This window comes from Xylocopa sonorina, chromosome 3 (assembly GCF_050948175.1).
Source record: "Xylocopa sonorina isolate GNS202 chromosome 3, iyXylSono1_principal, whole genome shotgun sequence".
Classification (NCBI taxonomy): domain Eukaryota; kingdom Metazoa; phylum Arthropoda; class Insecta; order Hymenoptera; family Apidae; genus Xylocopa; species Xylocopa sonorina.
Genome location: NC_135195.1, coordinates 12102252 through 12126738, shown reverse-complemented (window position 1 = coordinate 12126738; position 24487 = coordinate 12102252). Strand labels below are relative to the sequence as shown.

The following is a 24487-nucleotide window of genomic DNA, read 5'->3' as shown; positions in this document are numbered from 1 at the left end:
GGACAAAATGATGTTCATGTCTGAATGTATTGGTCCACGAAAAAATGAGATGACAAGTTCTGAAATTTTTCTCACCCCCTGCCCACGTCATCTTCCTAACTTCATAATAATTCATCATTCCCGTATAGAGTGAAACATCATCTTTCAAAAAACCAATTTCTCCTGGCAATTTAAATGAACTGAATTTTATAAAAATATATTTAAAATATTAAAGAGACATTGTACACACAAAAATATCTTAGAAAAGACAAGTATTCGACTTTGATAAAAGTGGATCGCTCTCTCTCTCTCTCTCTCTCCCCATAGGCTTCTCTAATTGTAATCTAAAAAAACAACTGGTGCACGCGAAGAGCCCCCGATGGACCACGAATCGATAGCGGATATCTCGACAAGCGATGCCGCGCGAGGAAGGTCCGATTAGTAGTCGCGGCGCCGCGAGCTGCCGCACAGAAGCTGGTGGGCGTGAATTCGCGATGCATCCCGAATAGATTTATCGCGGCCAGATTAAGATTGATCCTAGGAGAGAACGTTGGAATAATCGATTTCCGTCGGTTGCGCCCGCGCGGCCAGTGGCTTGCGAGCAGCACCCTCTAGTGGTGGTTAACAGCACTGGGGTAGCTTTCTACGTAGACAAGGGGAAAGTCGTTGCCGTTGTGGGCGTGGTCGTGGTAGTGACCTGAACAGTGCTCACGTGCGTGCGTGCGTGCAGGTGTGTTGTGCGCGACCTGATGCTGGATGCACGGGGCGCGTGGCCAGCGGCAGGGGTTGGCACGGACTGACTTCGCCATCAGGCTGCCGCCAAGCGGGGAGGTCTGTCTCGCGTGCCAGCACACATCAATGGTTCAGGTGAGTGGTGTTTCGTCGTTTATTGTCCTTCGAACGGTTCGCGGCTGGTTAGATCGCCGGTGCCTCCTGCTCCGGCGGGGTTGCGTCTCGTCGGCGAAGACGTCTTTCGCGCATTCCGATCTTGCGGGGGTAAGGCTGTCGTTTGTGCGTCGCTCCCTCGAATAAACGAACCTCGCGTCCGAGATGTCGCTACTGCGCCGATGGTCGAGGTGGGCGATGCCACTGCGCTCACGTGGCTTCGTACCATTGCACTTCCGTGTGCGTGACCTTGTTGTCGTGACGGTCGTTGGGTTTCGCCTTTGAAGTTTGTTTTCGGTGTGATGTAGGTCGGTTCATCCCTGTATTCGGGGCAGAATTCACAGTTGGTATCCGCATACACAATTTTCCTTTGACGGTGCCGTTCAAACGTGTTTCAAGTTGCTCCTCTGTATTTCTCCAGGCCTTGCACAATATTTTTCTCTTTTATTGGCTTCGAAGGAATCGGTAATTTATGTATATTCGAGTGAGAGAGAGAGAGAGAGAGAGAGAGAGAGAGAGAGAGAGAGAGAGAGAGAGAGAGAGAGGAACTCGTAAAGACGCGAACAGAAGATTATCGTAATTCTCGTTCGTGATATTGGCCAATTTCAGATCAAATCAGCTTCGATAACATCGAGAAATCGATTAAACTGATTTGTTTGGGTACTTTGGTGAAACTTTATGCTGTTGCAAATGTAACACTTTTAGTTATGTTGTGTATGGATGTATTGCAATATTTAGTGCACTTTTTCAACAATTTTTTACTCATTTTTACACATAGAAATATATCATACGAATTACCTTCCTAGAATCTGATACCTAAACCGGCCATCATTTACACTCGTTTCTCGTTCTCGTTCATAAATAGATTTCTAATCTGCATTGAACCGTTATCCTCGAAACGAATAATTTCAGTTGGAACTATTGTCCTACTACAAAACTGTTTATCTCCCATTGTGATAGTGATAGTCATAGTGTATCGCTGGCGACAAAACAAGCCAGTAACAATTCTGATTTTATGGTATACCTGTTTGCACGCACGCTTCTGGCACAGACGATATCGTTATTTAAAACGAAGAGCCAACGGGAACTGCTTTCGCTATATAGTCACCGATTTCATGAATATCGGTATTGTCGGTGTTGATCGTACGTTGGTTGTAAATATCGTAGGTAGAGGAGGGATAAAGTAAATAACAAGCAGTATCGATGTAACATGGAAAATATTTGAATCTTTTACGTGTACTTCAGAAAGCAAAGAGTATAATAATTTATTCATTCCATGGTTCGATACTATCCTGCATAATTCAAGTACGATATAAGTAGAAACGCGAGAGCAAATAATTTGGTCTTCTAATATGAACGCACGGCGCGACCGTCTGACTGGAAGCGACCGAATCTACTGCCATCATTTTCCAAGCGGATGGGTCGTTACTATGCGTTTGGGCTAGTGGGTTTAATAAAACCAACATCATCACCTACATTTGTTCATAAAGTAAAACATTACTTTTTATGAACAACATAGAAAGCCTACAAAATGAAACTTTTAGTCCCGATATTTATAAACTCGTATTCACAAGTGTACACTCGTCAGCGACATAATTTTATTCCATTTCTAGCAGTAGATTGTCGGATAAAAAAATCGTACATCGTATATTTCGATCTCGTGTAACTGTTAATCCACTGAGAGTTCCCGGAAATTCTTGGGTGTTAAGGGAGCAGTGTTAACCCTTAGTCGGGTCGTTGTGGTCCTTTATGTAAATGGATAATGGGTCTCCCCAGCACTTGGCCAGGTTCCTAGACGACTGTACAGCACCACTCACACCTACGTATACTATACAACATAACGCCGAAGGGCAGTTCATTAACTGCCGGACTCTGGTTCGATGAGAGCCGCGGAGAGCAGACTGGCTTTGAAGTGGTGAACGCCTCGAGGGCGTCCACTGTTGAACAATGAGAATTATCTTGTCCTCTTTTCCTCTCTTCGTTTCTTCTCATACTTTTCCTTCATCTTCGCTGCCTCTGCGTATCCATATTCATCCCTTTTTATGTACCATGAGTTATGCACAGACTAGAATATTTCATAAGGGACGTTCAAACCTCTTTTACTGAATATTCCATCTGCAAGAGAATTACTTATGGGAAATAATGTCCTCTTTTATATTAAACGATATCTGTAAAAGCACATTTCTGATGTACCAAGTAACAGAATGGTCTGCATGCGTGTACGTGAATAGAGTACGTTTGTTAGTACGTGTCAACAGATTCTGACGCCTATAATTGAGCCGTTTCAGGCGAGGAAACAATCATCGTAGGGATCGGCATGTGTGAAAGCCATCTTAATGAATTGACGGACGAGAAGTATCGAAGTGTGTCGTCCTCTTGTCGCCGCTGCCAATTATTGTGGTCAGTGAGCCAAACGAAACGCTCGGCCCATAGTCGATACATCTACGTATATAATTACGGGCAGAAACGAAGCGCAAATGCCATCCTGAGTCGATACAATGAGTCTAGATTGAAAATTGCTTATTCGATCCTGGAAAATGGAAATTCGTGGAGCTGCGCAACACAGAGACGCCATCGTAATTGTTTTCTTGTTATTGTTTCCCTCTTCTTCTCGTTTATCAATGACCACCCTTATACAGATTGGATTAATAAGGGTTTAGTATTTCTGAAACTATAGAAAGAATTCGATCCATGTAAATGTTGGCAGTTCCTGTTGAATTACAATATTTCATTCATACGCATAAGTACTTTAAGGTATAATAAGAATAATGTTAAAACAACCGTAATTTATGCCAGGCATCATAGCATAGAGAAAAAATTTAATTGATACTGATAACAGCAGTTCGTTAACCACTGCTTGTTGAAATTGCTTCTCTTGTTTTCATGTATATATATTTCCGTTATTCGTTTCCAATATTTTACGATATGGAATAAAATTCGTGTCCATTTCTAGTTTAAATTTTTTAATATTTTATCTTCACACTATTATATTGCGTTTCGATGTATTTACATGTCTTGTTTGCATTAGAGTTGTTGTTTGTGTAGCAATATAATGAATACCTTTTATTTTTTTCTTTTTGTGCATACATGTTATTGTTAGTCCGAGAGCTGTTAATTGTTATATGTGAAACATTTTACGCCAAGTGAATTATTTCTGTACTCTCTGTTTGAGATTTGCAATTTTATTGGAAGTGTAATATGTTGTAGTCTGCGTAAAAGTAGAGAGCGTTTCAACTATCGTTTTTCTGGTTTCGAAATTTCAGCGTCTATAAAAGATATATTATCGTATTCTACGACTCTTCTTCCTTAAATTTCGTTCTTAAAATTATTTGACGTTTCAAAATTGTGATTAAGATAGTCCGACAAAAAGCGCGGTGCATGACAATTTAGCTAATTCTAAGTAGAATCACCTATGCATGGTCAGCCGCTTGCCGTATAGTGTGTCTGGCTTGAACTACTTATAATGGTATTGAGTACGTTTTAGGGGGAAAAACTATTAAAAATTTTCCTTTTATTATTCGTAACAATTTGATAAATAGTAAAATAAAATTAGAACTATGTGGCGTTGTTTTATATGCATTACACATAGCAAACGCTTCGTTATCAATGGCTTATGGATCTGTTCGTTGGGCGTATCGACTCGGTTTGATAGCAGTATCCGCTTTTATAAATCACGGATATCCAATATATTGGACGTGTCACACGTGACCATGGAAAAGAGAATATCGTATCTCAGTATATGTTGTACATCTTTTGTGGTACGTGTCCGTATTATCTGTTACATTTAGATAACTCTGTTCTCTCCCAATATGGATTTTCTGAATTTTAGAGTGTCGTTTTGAAAATTTTAATATTTTTAATTGTATAAGTAATTCTATAGTGGATCGATGGTGTATTAAATATTTTAAAGGTAAATTAACAAACTGGAAGCTTTCAAAAATAGCTGGCGTGATGCGATGTAAGCCATGGTGTAAGCTTAGAATAATCCTCCGCCCTAGACATGGACGTTCTGAAAAAAGAAAAATGAAACACTCGTGAAATCTCCGGATACACGCGTGATCGACAATTTATCGTCGCCTACCGATGAACCATCGATCAATTCGCAGTTGGAAACACTTGCGAATTCGTATGTCGGGTCTCGAACAGTCATGCCACGTGGAATTTATTCATCTCGCAGATAGTATTCCTCGTCAGGCAGGGGTATCCGACATGATTCGAACCAGGGCGCGAGGACACGGTGAACGCGATAGATTTCTCTTGTTTGCCCGGTAACTTGTTTGATTTCAATCATTTTCGAGTGTTTTCAATACATTTTCGAAGTGTTTTCGACGGGCGGCCGGCAGCACGGCCGGAGTACATTGTTTTATCGTTTCCGAGCGATTTCAATGGGGTCGACGTGCCGGATATACAAATCGAAAACGTCGAATTACATCCGAGAGCACCCGTTGGTCCCTGGCCTACTAGTCTCATCTGACGTCTCACACATTCCTGTCGAATTATTTTCCCGATGTTTCGTCTCTCCTCCATCACGGTAGATCCACTTAGTTTTTTGTCACGAAACGTCTGTCGCCTGTTCAGTCAGAAATCGTTGATGAATCTTTTACAGAACGCGAAATTGTTTGTTCTTTTTTTCGTCAACGAATTATTTAATGCCATGACTGTACCATTTGGTTTTATTTAGAATTGTTGAATTATTGCGATAAAGCATGTTCTTCAATAGGGTGAAGGAGGAAAAGGATTTAAGATAGAGTACATAAAAGTTGCTGGAATTGATAATTGATATCGCAACCTATCGCAAGTTTCATACATGTGTGTCAATTTGTTCGAATTAATAGGGAATTTCTTGGCATGTTGACATAAGGATTTCCCGTCTGCGCAGTCTCGAAGAAAGGTGAAGTCGCTGCAGCTGTTCTTAAACTGGCGGCATTTTCACGTGCATCAGGAAAGGTTTAATTATGTTTGCTTTTCATTAGGCAAGTCGTTATGGTTATTTGTTTTCTTGTCACCGACTGGGCACGTATTTTTTTTAACTACACATGTACCGGTTAAATTATGACATCCGTTTGTAAATACGTTCCATATGTCTCTCGCAGTAGGTCAGCGTCTATTTTTACATCGGTTGATCCGTGTTTCCAAGGGACTTATTTGCGTTTCAATATTTTACAGACTTCCCGAAACAAAATTGATAATTTTTCACGGGCTTTAACAACTGGTATACGCGTAGCATTAAAATAGCGCGGTAGCAAAGGTAAGGCAAAAACGAGTATTTCAACCGAGAGTCTTTTATAACCGTGGCCACGGATTTTAGCCACTCGAGCTTGAGATTACTTGAACTGCGAATCACGTCAAACATAAATTTTACTTTCACTGTGTTCGTTACTATGACACGATTTTCGTTTCTCTCTTATTGCTGCTCTTTAGCTTGCCCATTTTTTCCTTACGACTTTTATATTTAGTCTCATTTTTATCCTGCCAAGTGGCTGGACCTGTATAAAAAACCGTAACTCTATTTTAAACATGCTCCGCGTTGCACGCGTGGCAAGTTGCACAGTGGTTATCGAAGCAAAGAGTAGCTGAACAAATGTTTCTTCCGCGTCCTTCCACTAGGAACGACATCCAGCACCCTTCTTCTCTCTACTTAGTTTTCGTGCACGACAAAGCTCGCTAATTACTCGGCGAGGAAGCACGCGTCTTGTCTCTTGACACGATTTACACTTCCAGATAGCGGAAAGGTTAGCCGAGAGAGGAGACACGGGTTTCATACGGGCATGACTGTTTTCACGACTGCAGACGACCATGCCCGTTTCGTTTCTCTGCTTCTTCTTGTCCTAGCGGCGATGGTCTGTTCGTGGCAGATCCGCGAATCACAGCTTGTTTAATTATCTCGGTAGTTATGCAAAGCAAATACGTGCACCAAGGGGGAAAATTGAAGATCTGCTAATTATCGCGTAAAGACGTAAAGAGGAGGAGCAGGAAGCGGTGGTAGATGGGAAGGAAGGAGATGTAGAGAAAAAAGGGGGTGGTAGGAAGGAACTGGGCTAAAAGGAACACGAACGGATGAGAGGAAAGAAGGGCAGTCGTTTAATTGCAGCGGTTCACCACTCGACAAAAGTGGCTTTCGTGCTTTCCGGACTACGACAGTTATGCCTGACCTCCAGCTATGAAAAGAAATTCCTTTTTGAGATTCTATCGAGGCCGCCTAATTATTTTTTCCGTTTTACCCTCTCCTAATGCCTTTTTTTGTACATCCGGGATCGAGCGTTTGCAATTAACCCGGCAACCAGAGGCAGCTTCCGGGTCGTACATAGAAATTTCTACGTTCGTATCGCTCGTCTACGATCGGCTATCGCTGGTCGCAGTAATCTTTTGCGATTAACATTCGTCGAACTAATAATAAACTCATCGAAGGGCGAAAGTTTTGATATTCGATCGCGCGTCACTTGCCAGACATAATTAACGAAATTCACTGGATAACGTGAGAACACGCTCTCCAATGTTTCAACCAGTTCTCTCGCCGAAGCAATCGATGAACAGCGCACGATAGATCGCGTGAAGGGGTTTCGCGCAAACTTTTTAAACGGACGTCTAGACACCATCCACCGCGAAATCTCCGACGGACTACCGTTCGTGCCCGAGGTATTTTTCGCGACTTCGATAATACGCACGTTCGCTTATCTCCTCGGCGGGAAGTGGCGTCGGGGGTTGCCGGGGGATGGGTGCAATTCGTTTATTATCACAAACCGCATCTCTCTCCAATACCCCTTTCACCACGCGTATTCGAACAGCGAGAGAGGAAGAAGAGAGGGCGCAAGGGACGAACAGGCTGAAGCCATAGAAGTGGCTGCGTCGTTTCAGCCATTGCGAGAGAAAGTCCGAGAAAGGAAGGAGGAAGAGAAAGGGAAAAGGGAGTTTCAAAGAATTTCCAATTCTCAGCTTTTCAACACCGCCGCCGCTTTCGACGCTTCGTTTGCGCGCCACGGCTAGAAGGATGAAGATAGGATAGGGTGGTGAAACAGGAAAAGGCGGGGGAAGGTTAGGGAATAGACGGGTTGTTGGGATGAGGTTGATGGTGGTCGAGGGGGGACGGGGGCTGGCGGCGTAATGAATGGTATTCAGTTTATTCTCGGCTAAGTTACGTTGCCGTCGACGTTGCACCGTAGGGTAGCGGCATCCAGGCGCTGAACTAGAAGTAAAATGGGACTGTAGCAAAATTGAAAGGCGGAATTTACCCTTTATCCCTGCCTCTGATCTTCGCGGTAGTATCCTCCTTTTCCAGCCTACCCCCGGTTTCTTTGCTCCTTCCTTCTCTTAGTCCGCACCTTCTTCCCTCCTTCTTTCTTCTCCTTTCTACTTTTTTCTCCTCTCTTTATCTCGCTTCTGTGTACCTCCGCCGACCCTTGTTACGGGCATATTTCCCTCATTCCCTCACTGTCTTAACGAGTAAATCGAGAAACGAGGGGCAAAAACTGGACGTGTACATCAACCATTCAACACCTTTGAGAACGGGGCTTCCAAGGGTGAACTGCCCGTGAATGTGCTGCCCATTAATAGAATCCTCCTCCTCTCTACCTTCGTACACCATCGCGAGTCTGCCGGTTTGCTGAAAATTTAACATTAACTTACTGCAAAACGTACGCGTAATGGAACACGTGGAGCGGCGCAATGAAGCGTCCTCCCTCGCGAATCACAATGGACATAGCGTTGTTGTATTAATAATGATAGGAATATTGATTAACCGGTGAAACTATGCACGCATTTTGTTCGTTGTGCATCAAAAATCCATTCAGCCCGATACTGCCTCGTGCGGCGCTTTAGTCTCGTTAAACGCATTTCCTGTTTCATTCGTTACAGGCTGGAATTACGATTACAGGAAGGATAGATAGTTCCACGCGAAAACATACGGGAGGAACCGGAGTGAATCGTGCTTTCAAGCTTTCGTCCTGCATCGTACATTCAGCACCTGTAAAGCCTGCACTGTGGTTCGTGTGTGACCTAACGAAAGCCCAAGTACACAATTTGATAATGGGTTAGCTGTGTAACGTGCACACATTTGCTGGCGGTGGTACACGCGTGGTGCTCGGGACACACTGAATCAGTAATAACAACATGTTTGCATAATCAATCATGCTCTTTCTCCCGTTTCTTCCTCCCTTTGCCTTATTACGGTGTCGTGTTTTCGGAATGGAGGAGATTGAAGGCGGATGGCGTTATCCTCTCACCCGAAAAACATGCCCCATACAGTTGTTTGTCTTATTAATGGTTGCTGATATTCCACGTTGTGGAATTTGTGTTTCCGCAACAAGAAAAATATTATCGAAAAGATTTCCAGCAAGGGTGATATAGTATTCGCGAAACTTCGGTTTTCGGGGGTAAAATAATGTTGAGGGATGTCTGAGTTAGGTGAAATATTTTTGTCTTTGGCCTACAGGAAACATAAGACATTTGAAGGTTAAAAATCTGAATAATTTACATTTTTTTTATCAACAAATCGAGATCGAATGCAAATGAAACAAACTTCCGTGAAATTGAGTGACGATAAAAGTGTAATTAAAAAATGTCAATCACCGGCAACTCCTTCACGTCCAATTTATCGACAAGCCGGAAACTCTCCACGCATAATATTCCCGTGTAAATTCCGTTGACAAATTTGACAATAGACGCTGCACGTCAGTTACAATTTATATTACACAACAGAGATTCATTACGAATGACACTTTTCAAGGGATGCATATGAAACTTGTATGCGTGGTTGCATACGTGTAGCACGCACCTCCTCGAGGACCCATCCGTCACGGATAACAGTATGCAAACGATACCCCGTTACGAATACCCCGCAAACAGTATGCAAATAAATACCGTAGGCTAAAAATGGAGACGTCTGCCTTCCCTTCTTGCTCCCGTCTTCCGCTGCCCCTCTTTTTTCCGCGTCGCGTCAGAATAAGTTAATACGTCTGCGTAAACGCGACGGAAACGCCACCCCTCTCGAGTTTCAGGTGGTACGAGGGGGCGGCAGGCATTTCCTCGCGTTTTACAGTACAGTGCACAGTTGTACGGGAGGTTAGTTTCGGCTTGTAAAAATCCCGGCTGCAGCGGACGCAACCGAGTTCTCCAATTTTTCTTTTTTTTTCTCTCCTCTCTTTTTCCCACCCTTAGGAATCGCGTACAAGTAGAGGGAACTACGATTACTTGCAGAGCTGGGGCATTGCCGCCGGTCCCGTAGATACTTTACGCAAACGTACACATCCGCGTTGTCCTCGAACTTGTTTTCCTTTTAGCTTTCAGTTCACGTTGCTGGGCTGCTTATCTGCTTATCTTTAATAATTGCAATTTACGTTATTCCACTTATAGTTGGGTATTGTTGGTAGTTACGCGGAACTCGAAAAAGTTGGTGTCTTTAAATTTTGATGAAAAATTTCCCGATAAGAACGCTATTCCAATTAGTGGGAACAACAATATAACAGAATAAAAATATCTATCTGTAATTTAATAGTTTAATTTTTAACCAATTCTGAAACTGCCCAGGAAACCCGTTAACTAATTAAACAGTCTACTTAATTAAAACGCCTGTTCGTTCGATGTATGGGGATTTTATTAAAACATTATTTTATTATAAAAAGAGGTGAAGCGTGTGCGTATCAACATGCGCATTGAATTACACGCGAAATTAATTATGGAAGCGAAAAAAAATTACTTAGTTATTCTACAATGCAATTACATACGATGCCCTCCCATTTTGGACACCAAATGGCTCGTAAAAGGAGAACAATTCCCACGTCCACCAGTGAGCAACTTCTCTAACGGAGATGGTACGATTCCCTAGTGGCTCGCATGGGAGGCAACTTGTTAATACAGACAACACGTTTAAATGTTGTTTCTAAATAGAATTGTATAGTACACGTACGATTGGTGTCACATAGAGACCACTTACAGCACGATACGATCGAGAACACGTTTTCGATAGAAAAAGACAGAAAATTGCAGTCGTATCTTTGTATAATATCCTTCGCGACATATAATTGCGAGTAGATACAATTTTTGTCCCATGCATCTACTTGGTTCTCAAAGAACAGCGATACTAAACATGGTAATCATCTTGCCAAAGGTGCGAACTATTTTGTTCATGGAACATCTAGCCTATTCTAGCACCATGACTTATATACGAGCACGATTTTAAGGGGTCCTGGGAAATCGTACGATCCATTATCGTTTCCAAGCAAAATTTCACCGGATTCCACCGGGAGTTTCGCCGTGCACTTTGGTAGCTGTTCCACAATACCTACAATCTGTTTCTTCCGTTTAGCACTGTAATTACGCTATTGTTACGAGTGCTGCAGTCCATCGCTACTACTCCTACTTCTGAGGCACTTATGCGGTTGGGAACTTTTCCTAGAAAATCATCGGAAGCGTACGAGCGCACCGCTGGTAGAAACATTAGAGAACCGCCACTCTAGCAAGATAGACTTTTTCATACACGTGCGATTGTTTTATGCACGTTTTAAGATTGGAAGAGGTTTACCATTGGTGGATTGACTTGATGCAAGGACATTGCAAGAAGAGTGCTCGATGACGCTGGAAACGTGCAGGATAATTAAAATAAACAGAAAGTTTCGAAAGTGGAAAATATTGCGCGACCATACTCTGAAAATAATGGGAAAACTTCAGTTTCTTGAGCAAAAACCTGTGAAATGGAATGAAAATACGACGTCGAAAAAAGGTAATATTGTATTTATCAAGAAAGTTACAAGAGAATGAAGAAAAAATGTAAATATTTCTTTCACGCGGAGTTTTACGACGCTCCAATATAAGTCCTTTATCATTTATACGTATTTGTTTTTACGAAATTCCTACGTTAAATACGATAACACGGTAATGAAGTAAAACTTTTTAATTTAAATTAACTTGACCTCTTGATTTATACAAGTTTCACGCGCAATTGAATGTTAATTAAAATTATTTAACAGGTACAGCTTTAAACTGACCATACGAGTGAAATTCATTTAAAACGTAATTTTCTTTTTAACAGACCTTTTTCACTCCAGTTTAAAAACGCCGGTGCAAATACTGATAATTTAAAATTCATTCCTTAATTGGCTTTTTATTCTGATGCTGGCGCGCATAAATTCACACAAAATAATTGCTTAAATTGCCTTCTGTCTCTCGCGCGGTGGTAAAAATAGGATACTTGGAGGCAGGATATTTAATGAAGTCCTATCCTGGAAGGAAAAGGTACTATTTACATAGTAGAACTTCATTAAACCTTGCAGTCCCCTGGGTTATATGCGTTTCGTTTTGTTGTTGCTCTTCTTTGAAACACGATTTTATGAAAGTCCTCCCAGGGTCTCATAGTGCGTCATCTTCCGAGACGTTATACTTTTATTACTAACAAGCGTTTAAATTAACAGACGGAGTTATATTTTATCTATTCATGGGTTGCAGCCTTTTGAAAGGGAGAGGGAAGTTTGTCAAGCGTAAAGGAGATGAAATGTCAGGGTTCGTCGAATTAGACTGTAACATCCCCTAATAGTTTGGCGAAGTTTCGTGCTTTATTTTTGCATTGTTGCTGGCAGCAGCAAGAAACTGACGACGTAGTAATTAGGACGATAAAACAGGCAACTCGGCTCTGTTTTAGACAGACCCAATACACCCTTCCCAAGGACTTCGTTTCTTATCGTAAAACTTGTTTACACGGTGTTTTGCAGCGGAATAGCTCAGGCATGATTTTTGCCCGGGAACTCTGGTGAACAAAGTTCCAAAGTTGTAATCGTGGCCATATTTCACTCGACGTTTTAATTTCGTATGATATAAATGATACACTTTTTCTTTCCCCTCGTACACTTTTCCGCCCAGTTTCTTTATTCTACGTCGATTTTTCCACGACTCTGCGATAGCTCGGATCGTGGTAAGAAAATTTCTTTCGAATACGCAATTAAGAAAGAGGATAGCGCTGCCGTAGAATTTTTGATGTCCTGGTTTTCTTTTGCCGTCCACTTTACATGACACAGAACACGTTAATTGCTCCATTTCTGCTTCTTCTTCCCTTATTACACCGTTGGTATAGCCGAGGAAGATTACTTTGTATGCAAATAGAAGTTGAAAATGTAGAATAACATCTTTTCGTATAATGCCTAATTTTCGCGGAAGTTAAGCTTGAAAATTTATTAGACAAACTTGCATTTAAACACCTTTGCTTGACAAGTTTCTTCGTACATTACTTGCTTTATTTCGAGGCAAGGATACACGTACGTAAATTTCGCTAACCGTCTGGCTAATATCGAAGCTTCTTCTGCAGTGTCGTCTTCTCTTGTTCCCTGAGCTTTTTAAACTAATTTCCTCTTGATAAGTTTTAAAACTGTTAAAAGAAGCGAGATACTTTCTCAATTAGGAACAATTAGCTGCATAGCGGCGCATCTCTTCGATTTTCTCTAACACAAATGATTATGCGAGTATCATTATGCGAAACAATTTGCTGCTCGCTTGTACCGTCTACCTTGGGACGGTCTCTCTATTTACCATAACCGACGGTTTATTAAATTAATAAACCCTCTGATTTTCGTGTACAGTTCGGATGTCGACCATGGAACCTCAGTCTGACCAGCGTGGTTGTTCTGGCCCTTTCCAATATGCTGTTGACTTTCCTGTTGCTGCAGTCGGAGACTTGCATCCCGGACGAGATGCCCAGAGATTTGGAATCAAACGGCATAACCGAATGGAACCTTGGCACTTTAATCAAGGAGCAGCAACAGTTGCAGCTGCAGCAACAGCAGCAGTCGGACTGCGTCACGCAGGATTACCAGCCCCTGTCAGTTGACGCGAACGGGTTAAAGTTGAACATAAAGCTCGGTCGTTGGGATGGCCGTAGGATGTTTCGAACGTTCGACCACGTCCTCGTCGGGTCCAGTTTCGTCGAGCTGTCGCAGGCGTACCGCGTCTGCTTGGCCACGCAGAGCTCCGTGGAGAAATTGCACTCGATCGTCCAGGCCGCCCATCATTGGACCGGGCCAATGTCCGTGGCCCTCTACGCGGCTGGTGACGAAGAGTTCGAGGTCCTCCAGAAGTACCTGGTCTACCTGAGGAGATGCTACGAGCCGATACGAGAGAGAGTTACGTTTTCTTTGGCCGTGCCAAAGGTCAGATCGCCGAAGAAGCAGCCGCGCGAGTTCGAGCTACCCGAGCTGGTCGATTGTGCCAAACCGGAAGGGACGTTGAACGAGTTGATGAGCGGGATCTCGAACGAGCAGACCAACTGGCGGATACGTAACGTCTATCCCCAAAACCACATGAGGAATCTGGCCAGGAAGAATTGCCAGTCCGACTACGTGTTCCTGGCGGACGTCGATATTGTCCCGAGTTTCAACCTGACCGGCGCCCTGGACGAATTCCTGAGGGCAGATACCTGTGATAAGTGCGCCTACGTGATACCGACGTACGAGCTGGACTCACGCGTCAGGTTCCCGCCGAATAAAACCGATCTGGTTAGACTGGCGAGGAAGGGGTTGGCCAGGCCGTTCCATCAGAAGGTCTTCATCCACAATCAGTTCGCCACTAATTTTACCAGGTGAGTTCTGGTGCAGCTATGATTCGCGTTGCGAGGAGAGGATCTATTTCAATCTCTGTGAACGTTCTATTCGTTTCTGCGCAGATGGCTGCTGGATACTTCTCCGAATCACAAGAACTATGGGTACGTGAAGACCGGTAAAGTGTACGTCAGTCACGACGTGACGAATTTCGAATTTCTCTACGAGCCCTTCTACGTGGCGAAGGATACAGTTCCTGCTCACGATGAGAGGTTCATGGGCTATGGATATACCAGAAACACTCAGGTATGTTTACATTTCATTCTATTCCTAAAAAAAAAACTGTTGTTCCGTAAAGAATAAGGGGTTAAAAGAAACTCGAGGAATATCGAAAGGGAACTGAATGGGAACACGATAGAAGCAGGCGATAGTTTGGGAGTACGAAACTTGAACGAGTAATCCCACGCGCCAGGGACATTAATTGAATTACATATTATCGTTGCCAGCGTTATCGCGCGATGGCGGCTCATTTTGCAGAACAAGCATTATTCAATTTAAACTTGATACGTCTCGCGTCGCCTAATCGATCGTTTGCATATCGAGGATGCACGCTGGTTACGTTCCAGTATCCGTGCGAGAGGTAATTCGTGTTTCAAACTGTACTTTCCACGCCCGTTAACAATTTAGAGCGAACGCCACGTTATTTGTTAACCGGCTGGGTTACCCTAACGCCACGGAGTCGCTCAGAGATACGGTGAATCCGAATTAGATTTTAATTAATGCATTATACAAACTTAATTTGAGTATACAAATGATCTATTTCCTTTGGTAGAATCCACATCTGAAGCCTAAATAAAACATTCGTATCCATTTATTTCTTATGCCATCGCGGAATGAGGTCGCTTAGGTCAGACGTTCTAGTAGCACACGGTATCTCGTACGTCGTCTTCCATTTTCCACTAGGTATTCTCCATTATACAACGTCGACTTCCACACGTTTTTCATAAAAGCTTTTACAATAATTTCACGCCAATGGTTCATAAAAAAGTCCTCTTAAATTCCTAACTTTATCCACCGCTTCTATTCCACTTTAGTTGCGCGGCGCCAGAAAGATTACCATTGCCGTGTAAATATCGTAAGTAAAAACGTTTCCACGAACGATTTTTTATATTTCCCCGATAGATTGATTTGGAAACGCGTTGCCACGGCATCGACTTCGCACCTTCGACACCAGATGTCGATTCCGTACACTGATTACAAAGAAATCGATAAGGTACGATAGAAGCGACCCTCCTCTACGTACCGCGATACATCTGAACCTGAAGCAGTGACAGGAAAATAATGTAAAGACACGTGTAGAGCCGCGTAACGCGTTGTACGGATAACGCATCGGGCTTTAGCCAACGACAACGACGTTCCGCGGAACGGTGCCATTCGGGCTCTCCCCGGTTGGAAATAACGAAATTCCATCGCGCGGCGAAAATCCGTGCGCGACGTACCTCCGGCCGTATTCGTAAAACGAAGTATGCCGCAGCGACGGCAATAAAACCGGTGTAAATCTACATGGCCACGTAGCGCGGTAACACCGGCGCGAAACAGGCGTGCACAGGCGCGAATGTGGCGCGGGTATACGGTCGCGGGCGTAACACGCTCCCCCGCGAAGGGTGGCTACGTGCAATCGTACATTGGTATTCGCGTCTTCTCTGCGGTTCGTTCGTACAACATCCACTCCCCACGGAGGAATGAGAATGGATATCGTTCGCTTTTCCTACCCTCTTGTATTTCGTTGCACTCGAGAGTACCTAGTAACCCTCCCACCCTCTCGTCCCACGCCTTTTCGATCCAATACAATCCTGTCGCGCCATTCTTTTGCCGAGCAACCGGTTTCCCTCGACCTTCGTGCTCCTCGGTTTGCCCCGTTTTTGTCCTACCCTCGCCCCGTGTGTTCGCCATCCGCCACCCGATTCTGCTACCCTCCATAGCGCGGCGTCGCGAATGCATCACGCGCTCCCGTCACCCCCTTTCCCGTGTCGCCGCGCGCGCGTTGTTTCGCCGCCTCCAGCCAGAGCAACACGTTTCCGGTGCTTCGCGAACGAGCGCGAAGACAAATTCGATACGGCTTCCGTAGGCTTTTCGCGTTCGGTGATCCGTTACGAGCTTTATTGTGCCCCTGTTCGTTTCGACAATTAGGTAGCGAGCGAGCACGATCGATGGACGAGCCTTTTAATCCTTTCAATACGCTCCTCTCGGAGTTATAGCCTCCATTGCTAGAGGTACGCGTTCGCATCGCGCAGCACCGTGTTAGCGTTTTTTTTTTTTAAAGAAGTTTCGTAAAAGTTATCAATCGAAATTTATACTCGCGTCGAGCTATAACTACTCGCAATTTACAGGCGTCTATTCGACTTTGAAGATAACTGCTTTTGACGTGTAGCACTATACTCTCTTTTACCCGTTCCTCGACGTCGTATCGCGTTAAAGCCGATTGATTCGCTATCGTGATTCAGTTTTACGGACAAACGTACCGGGAGATTCATTATTGTCGTGTTTATCGACCACGGCAATCGACGTCACGAACAAGTCGGATTGATATCTGGTCGTAACGGCACGTCGGATTGATTGTAGCTCCTCGTGGTCTGGGAATGTACTTTTCTAACGAGACCACCGGGATTCTCTGTTAAGCTCTCTCATTTTCGTTCGGTCGTTCCTCGTTATCGTACCCTTCTAATCCTTAGCCGGGAAAATCTTTGATGCGAGGTTATCGATTAAGTCATGGGTAGATTTCGTAGAATTTCGTACGATGATAAATGGACGCTTTTAATCGAAACTTTCAGTCCAGACATTCGGAGATAAAGATACGTTAATATTATTCAGTGGATATTTTGATCGAAAATAGTGGGTGGATTTATTGAACGTGTTTGAAAGTCCTCCGAACTTCGTATTTAATAATAAGCATTCTCTGATCTCATGAATTTACGGTAATAAACAGGAAATTGCATCGCGGGAATGCGCTTCCGAAGCGCGCTTTCGCGCTATCAATTTATCTCTCGACGAGAAACGGAAATACCGTGAAGAAAATATCTCGCTCGCGGGCGTCTCACCCCCTCAGAATGGGATCCGACGTGGAGCGTCGAGAGAAACAGCTCGTGCGATGCTTTTCGAAAATATTGCTCACCGGCAACAATCGTCCCGGCGTCTCAATGAATTTCGGAGCGGGTCGTTTCAATATTGACCTTTCGACGTTCATTTCGAAGATTGACTTTCGATCGGGCGCGAAATTGATTCGACGGGGCGGAAACGGCGTAGCCGTGAGTGGCGAGACACGCGAGCTTGTCCGTGGGACGGCCTGGCGAGGGGCGCAGATGGCCCGAATCAAAGAGGAAGAAGATACATAGATGGCGGCTGGCCTCACCTGGCACGCTCGTGCCTTCTCGATTGAGCGATTACCTCGGCGCGAGTCGTCAATCAGGGATCGCGATGGTTTCAATGGCGCGTGTTCGGATTCATTGAAACCGAGCGAGGCACGAACTTGTTTCCACGGACTGGGCGAGGCTCTTCCGACGGACAGGAATTTCATCGAAACCGGTGAAACGTCGAACGCGATTATTCGATAGAATTACTCGTTAAAATTTCACCCGGTGATAGATGAACATTTCGTACAAGAATAACAACGTATCTATCATTTAATGTAAGTATTTAATCAGCTGAGCATTCTTTCCCGATAAACCCAATAAAAGGTCCATCATTCTTCCTTATCTGGTATAAGTCTGTTACCTCCGTTCGAATCTAACGATAAATCCACGTCTAACGGTAACGCGCGGGACACCCGGTATGCTCCATCTTTCAATTACTCCACTCCATCACGGCAGTTTTACCATTACCAGACGGGCAGCAGTTTAAGTGGTCTGGCCGCGTACCGGCCGGAGGTTTATATCTCCTTAAAAGAGTTTACCTACAGAAATCCGCGCATTAAAATCACGCGCGCGTGGATTTCCCCATCCATCGCGTCGAACCCGTCGAAATGGAAGGGTTTCGCAATCCTCTCTTTCGCCAGCGGCGGTGGTTTTATCCGCCGGCACACCTTCCGGGTGCCCGCGCCTCGCCGACGTCTGCCGTGGAATGTAAGATAAGTGAAGACACGTCACGGATTTATACTGACGTGCGATCGCATAAAGACCAATTACCAGATCCACTCGCTCGATTTCACTTGCCAGCGTTTATACGGCGAAAAATTATGCGCCGCTGTTTACCGATCTCACCGGATCTCGCGAATGCGCCGTCACGTATGGCCCTAATGCGCGATCCCCGTGCTGTATTCATCAGCGAATTTCGAGGGTCGTGCCGTTTCGAAAAAGGAACCCGCCGTCGCGAGAACGCACCCCCTCCGGATCAGCGGAATGTGATCGCGCGTCGATTGAACGTTGGTTTTTAGGCACGCGTTGCTCCTTCACGGATTATTCAATTGGATTTCCATCGCTTTACATGGCTGATGCGTGTTTGCGTTTTCGTGAAAGCAGATTAGGGGATGTCTCCCTGCATTTCTGATGGAGGATATCGTCTACCACCTTCTTTTAACGATTAGTGCGGCTTGCACGTTACAAGTTATCGTTCAATAGAAATTAACGTCTAAAAATCATTCACATTTCGAGGAATAACTAGATCGAGTAAAGTGAGTTAGGCGATAAAGTGACACGATTGTAATGGTCGAGAGTGTCTATGGGATCCACATGATGCCAGAGCGTGAAATTAATCCGAACACATTTCCCCAAGGTACCAGGGGATGTAAAACAGCCGACGTCCATTTCCCTTTTTTCCTTTCTTTTTTTTTAATATCGACAAATCAAACTTGTAAATCTTGCAATCTCTCTCCGCTGCACAGTTATACCTTGCTCGAAGCTCGAGTCTCTTTTTACTGGAAGCATCAACATTTTTGCTAATTCCCAACGAGCTTTCTTGAAAATTCAAGTCGTCCGTTGCATTTCGCGCTGCGAGTGCCTCACTTTCGGGAGGAAAACGGGAACAACGTACGTTTCACTTCATTTCTTATCTACGTATATCCTTTCCTTTTATACCAGAAACAATTCCACGATGTTTCGCTTGATAACGTTGCGCGCGTTTAGGCGGACAGCCGTGTGCTCGCAGAAATATCTATAAATGCGCAGCATGATTAGTATTTAACGTGTACGTATACATGTATACATTGTGTTTACGATGGTTAATAATTAGCGCAAACAGAAACCGCCCTCAACGTTTTGCATCCCTCTTTCGCAGAGAAACAAGCGGACGCGAATAGGGTAGTGGTTCTTAACATATACGTTGCGCAACTTTTCAACTTGGTTTCTGTATCTTCCACGAAGTAAGAACTGACCCGTCGTATGTTCGCGTTATTTTATTAGAACTCTGAATCTCTGTATGAATTACAAAACGCAGGTTCGATACGTGGGTTGCTTGTGTGTAAGAAATGTAATTAACATTTTGCCCTCGCCACGATGTTTCGCGTGGCAACTCGAGCGGCGAGCGAGAGGCGACAGTCTCTGTTTATATTGAATTTCGTTATCTCCGGTTGAGAGAAGCGAAATATTGATTCGGGAATAGGCCCCTTAGGCTGTTTCTGTTTTCGATTGGAAAGTGACATTGTGAAGTCAAATCGGGATTAAGATAAAAGTCCTGTACGACTATAGTCCTGAATACGACGTATCTAGCGTTAATACAGTTTCGATGATCGTAGCGAGCACACGTATCGCGATATTTTGGCTACTCGTCTAATAGTTTTGCGTGTCTATCGATGATAGTGATGTAGTATCGGGTGTGAGGAATAGAAAAATTCGAGTAATAGACAGTGAATCTGGAAGTAGCAGCGACGACCCACAACATTCCAGCAATTCAGAATGTCTTGGTAAATGTTTACATAAAACATCACATCAAACGCAGCTTGCTCAAAATGTGAACACAGATAATATATTAAAATATAACACTTTCGCGTGTTAATTTGCAAAATCGTCTCGAGTTGCAGCGTCGCCCGTCCGAAAAAGTTGTCGAGCGCAAAGGGTTGATAGACTTCGCGTCGGGAATGAAAAATTAATCAGTTCAGCGTGCGATTTTCACTTGTCAAAAAAATGTGACGAAACTGATGCTTGGTGCGAAAAGGCTAAGAACCACTGGAATAGAATATGCTTGTGGCAGTTATGCGAAAGGACGGTTACAAGCCACGCTTACAGAAATTGCGTAAATTTACGTTAATACGTACAACAGATGGATACCATTTGAGCAAACCATCACGGAGCGGCAGATCTACGTAGGTTAAATTCTAGGGTTAATCCGTGTTTGCTTCTGAAAAGTTCCAGCGGTTACGCCAACCGCAATTTCAGCGTTCTGTTTGCAATGTTAGACAAGTAGATGGAAACGAATTATTTGCCAGTTTATGGCGTGGAAGAAAGGTTACTTTGTAAATCGTGCACATTCTGGACAACGAATGTTAACATCTAATTATTACATTCCGAGTTACCATAAATCGACTTTACGTTACGTCCCTCGAACGGAAGGTAGCTTCGTTTCCTTAACTGTATATATGCGCTTTGCGATTCCTGTTCTTTATGACGTAATTAAATGCGACAGTAATTGGTCAGCTTATTAGCTACTTCTCCATTTCGCAACGAGTACAACATTGAAAGAACCGTTATTACTCGCGCCCTCTTCTCCAGGCCTTGATTAAAAATTTAATCGAAACTTTGCTCGTTTGTTGTGCCCGCGTGTTACCATTTCCGGGTCTCGTCCCAGAAATAGAATTTTCTCCGGCCGAAGCAAAGTGTCCGTGCCTCGGTAATGAGGAAGATATGTCAACTCGTTATGTTGTTTAATGTAATCTGTGCTCCCTCGAAACTCCGGACAAACAGGTGCTCCGTGAGTGCCTCGCGTTGCAAGAGCTAGAAATGGTTTACACCGCCGCCGCAAGAATGTGACCCGCGGGAAACGCAGTAAAGGGAATTAATTCCCGCCCACTGACTAATTGAGACGAATAATCGTGTGTAACGCGCGTTACGCGAGCAATTCAGTTTTACTAATCAACGAGGCAAGTGCCTACATCAACAGCGACGTTCGGCCATAACTCACCCCGAACATTGTCCAAGATTAATATTTCTAGCCCTCCTCCTCCTCCTCCGCGACGTCCAAGCTTCTTCCATTCGTCCGGTTCTCTTAGTTAACGCCAGAATTAATTATAGAATCGATCTAATTGAACGTTACTCCGCATCTGTCATACGAGAGCAAAATTATAGTTGCGTTTACACGGTCTGGATACTATTGGAGCGCTTAAGACGTACAATTACGGTCGCATCCGACGCAGCTGAAATCTTATTAATCGGTGAAAGTGAAATTTAATTAAGCGTACGAACACATCGACGAAACTGCACGTTTGATCGAACGATGTGACAATTCAACGATGCATGTAATACGTTCCTACGATCGAACTTGGTACAATCAACATAATACTCATCCCGGAAACTGGAGTACTCTATCATCATCCCGCTGGGTACATATAATTATTCACTGGTCGTCTGAGACAGTGAACTGAAGATTACACGCCGTCTATCAATTCCTTTGGTTGTCGCCGGGAGCACCATTGGCGCGTTTCCGCTTTGCAGATGCTGCGTTCCGCTACATTAATTAAGACCATACTCGTGTCATCCGCCGCCTAATGAATCTCGTTATCTCCCCTCTTTGTGGATTCTTTTTCTTTCAGACGTCACCCCCTCCGCTCGATCCATTCAGCTCTATTTCATAGGATTACTCGGCTTGACGTTTCATTACGCGAATCTCGAATTTTAATCGACACTGCGAGAATCAAGAAAATCCATTTCAGAATACTTCAATTAATCAGTTATTAAATGTTAATTCCTCGCGAAGCTCGCCGTTATTCGTTTATTGGTAAGAAAAGATAATCTCCAAGTTTCACATGAATCGGAGCTTACCTATCAAAAAATTGATTTACATCGCCTCCTTAAGCAGATCCAATTTAATCGATACAGTCAAGTGCACTGTAATCCAGTACGAATAATATATCCTAATTTGAAAAAATATATTTCCTGCCGATTACGACATTTATCTGTACGTCGACGTTCGACGAGAATTTTTCCGCGCGCTTTATCGTAAGATCCGTCGATAACGGATTCGAGACGCTCGAGCTAACGTGTAACGCGTTCTAAAACTGAAACCGGCAGTAATTAAACTCGCGGTATCTTCGAACATAGAAACGGCAAGTGCGGCAATATCTTTGAACGGAGGTAAAGCATCGTAATTGCGCGCGAAACAACCGTTCCCAGATCCCCGGGTTGGGTAATCACAACGTGTCTGCCAGCTTTGCCCGCCGCTGTCACGTATGACTTGCCATTGTTACGTATGATTATTCACGAAGATGCATCCAGACCGGAGAACAGTAAGACCGGATCCCGTCTGTTAGGTTTGTCCGACCTGTCTGAGCCGGGCGAACCCAGGGCGAGATTGCCAGCCGTGTTCTCCTTCCGCCCTTGCCGTCCCCGCCGTTCTAACGTCGGGAAACACGGTGTTTCCCGTGGAAATGTCACCGTTCGAGCTACGACTGAATTTCGGGAAGTTCCCCTCTGCGGCTTCGACGTTACAACGGCGAGGGAAAAACTTGGGGGACGCGTAAGCGGCGGAAACTGCGGGGCAATATAATTTTACGGAGCTCCATCGGCGGAGCTGGATTTCCCGCGGAGTTCCCTGCCGCGCGGAACGTGCGCCAGACGTGGAAACACTTTTTCAATATCGCGAAGGTGCCGCGAAACGCCGGCCAGAACGAGAAATCTTTTAGGGAAATTTATGTATTCTACATTGTGGCTTGAAAGTAGTAAAACGTGTAACGCTCGGGTATTTCTCGTATCACTGATTCCGCCGGTTTCAACTCACGAATCGTAGCATTTTGGAGGGGGTGGTGTATCAATTTTTCATTTAAGCACGCTTGCAGTTTATCTTGAAGTGCGATCGAATTGTAATTAAAGTGTCGAACGTTGGTACGGTAGAAAAGCTTCGGTAGATTAACTCTAATACAAGTAATTTCTAATGGTTGAATAGAAAGATCGTCGACTGATCTTGAAACATTGATCATCAATGAGATACGAGATATAGTATCGTTTAGTTAAAGTACGTTGATAAGATAATTAGCTGTCGTTTACGTTCATTTTTTTATTAATCTTTTATCCGATGATGTTTCTTTCGAGTGACACTCAACGAGACTTATTGTAGAAATGGCTACGTTCTCTGCGCAGGTATACGAAATGTACGTGGCAGGGTGGCAATTCAAGGTCCTGTCCCCGGTGTTCACCGTTCACTGGGGCCTGCAGACCAGGAAGACCAGACCAGCTTGGCGCGAGCGACAAAACAGCGCCAACAGGAAACACTTCGAGACGTTCAAGAAGGAGGTCTTCGCTCGTTACATGCGCGATCCTCTGAAGATGATGAAGAACGCCAACTGACGAAAAGTTCGCCGCGGATTTCGCTGATCGATCGCGAGACGCTGATCGCCGTCCTTTTAATTCGTCGCGCAAGGACACTCGCGAGACCGCGTCCTTGCCCCAACAACGGTTCTAGGCTCTAAATCATTCTACCTGACACGTCGCGCTCTCGTCGACGGTCTAACAGGAACGTGTCGATCGATTGCTCTATTTTTCGCTGTACACCCGAGATCATATCGTTTTCTATATATATTTTTTATTCGATATCGCACACAAATCTCGAACAGTCACTGAACACACCCATGTACTATCGTAGTGTTAAATAGTTGATGTCGATCGGTTGCAAGGGCATTTATCCGTATCCCTTGGGCTAAGTATCGACTGGCAATTATCAGCTGGACAGTAGTTTATTTGACAGGGTGATTGCTAGGGGGGGGGGGGGGGGGGGTGAGAAAATTATCGGGTGGAAACTGATGCCAAACTTTTGATCGACGGCGTATAGACGCAGCTCGTAATTACATATTACTAGTACATGTGCATATTGTTGTTATAAAGCCACGGTGATTACTCGGACAACTAAACATTCGCGGAGCTGAAAATTGCAGCTTGTTACTTGGCTCGATGCAATCATCCAGCGGCGCGCGA

General features: G+C 44.2%; 1 protein-coding gene across 1 annotated transcript; it reads left to right on the top strand.

The window, feature by feature from the left end:
* Positions 1–429: 429 nt before the first annotated feature.
* LOC143422319 (beta-1,4-glucuronyltransferase 1) lies at positions 430–23993 on the top strand. Its single transcript, XM_076892885.1, has 4 exons — positions 430–846; positions 13425–14419; positions 14504–14684; positions 23657–23993. The coding sequence occupies exons 1-4, from the start codon at positions 736–738 to the stop codon at positions 23861–23863; spliced, it is 1494 nt and encodes a 497-aa protein (XP_076749000.1). The 5' UTR covers positions 430–735; the 3' UTR covers positions 23864–23993.
* The last annotated feature ends 494 nt before the right edge of the window (positions 23994–24487 follow it).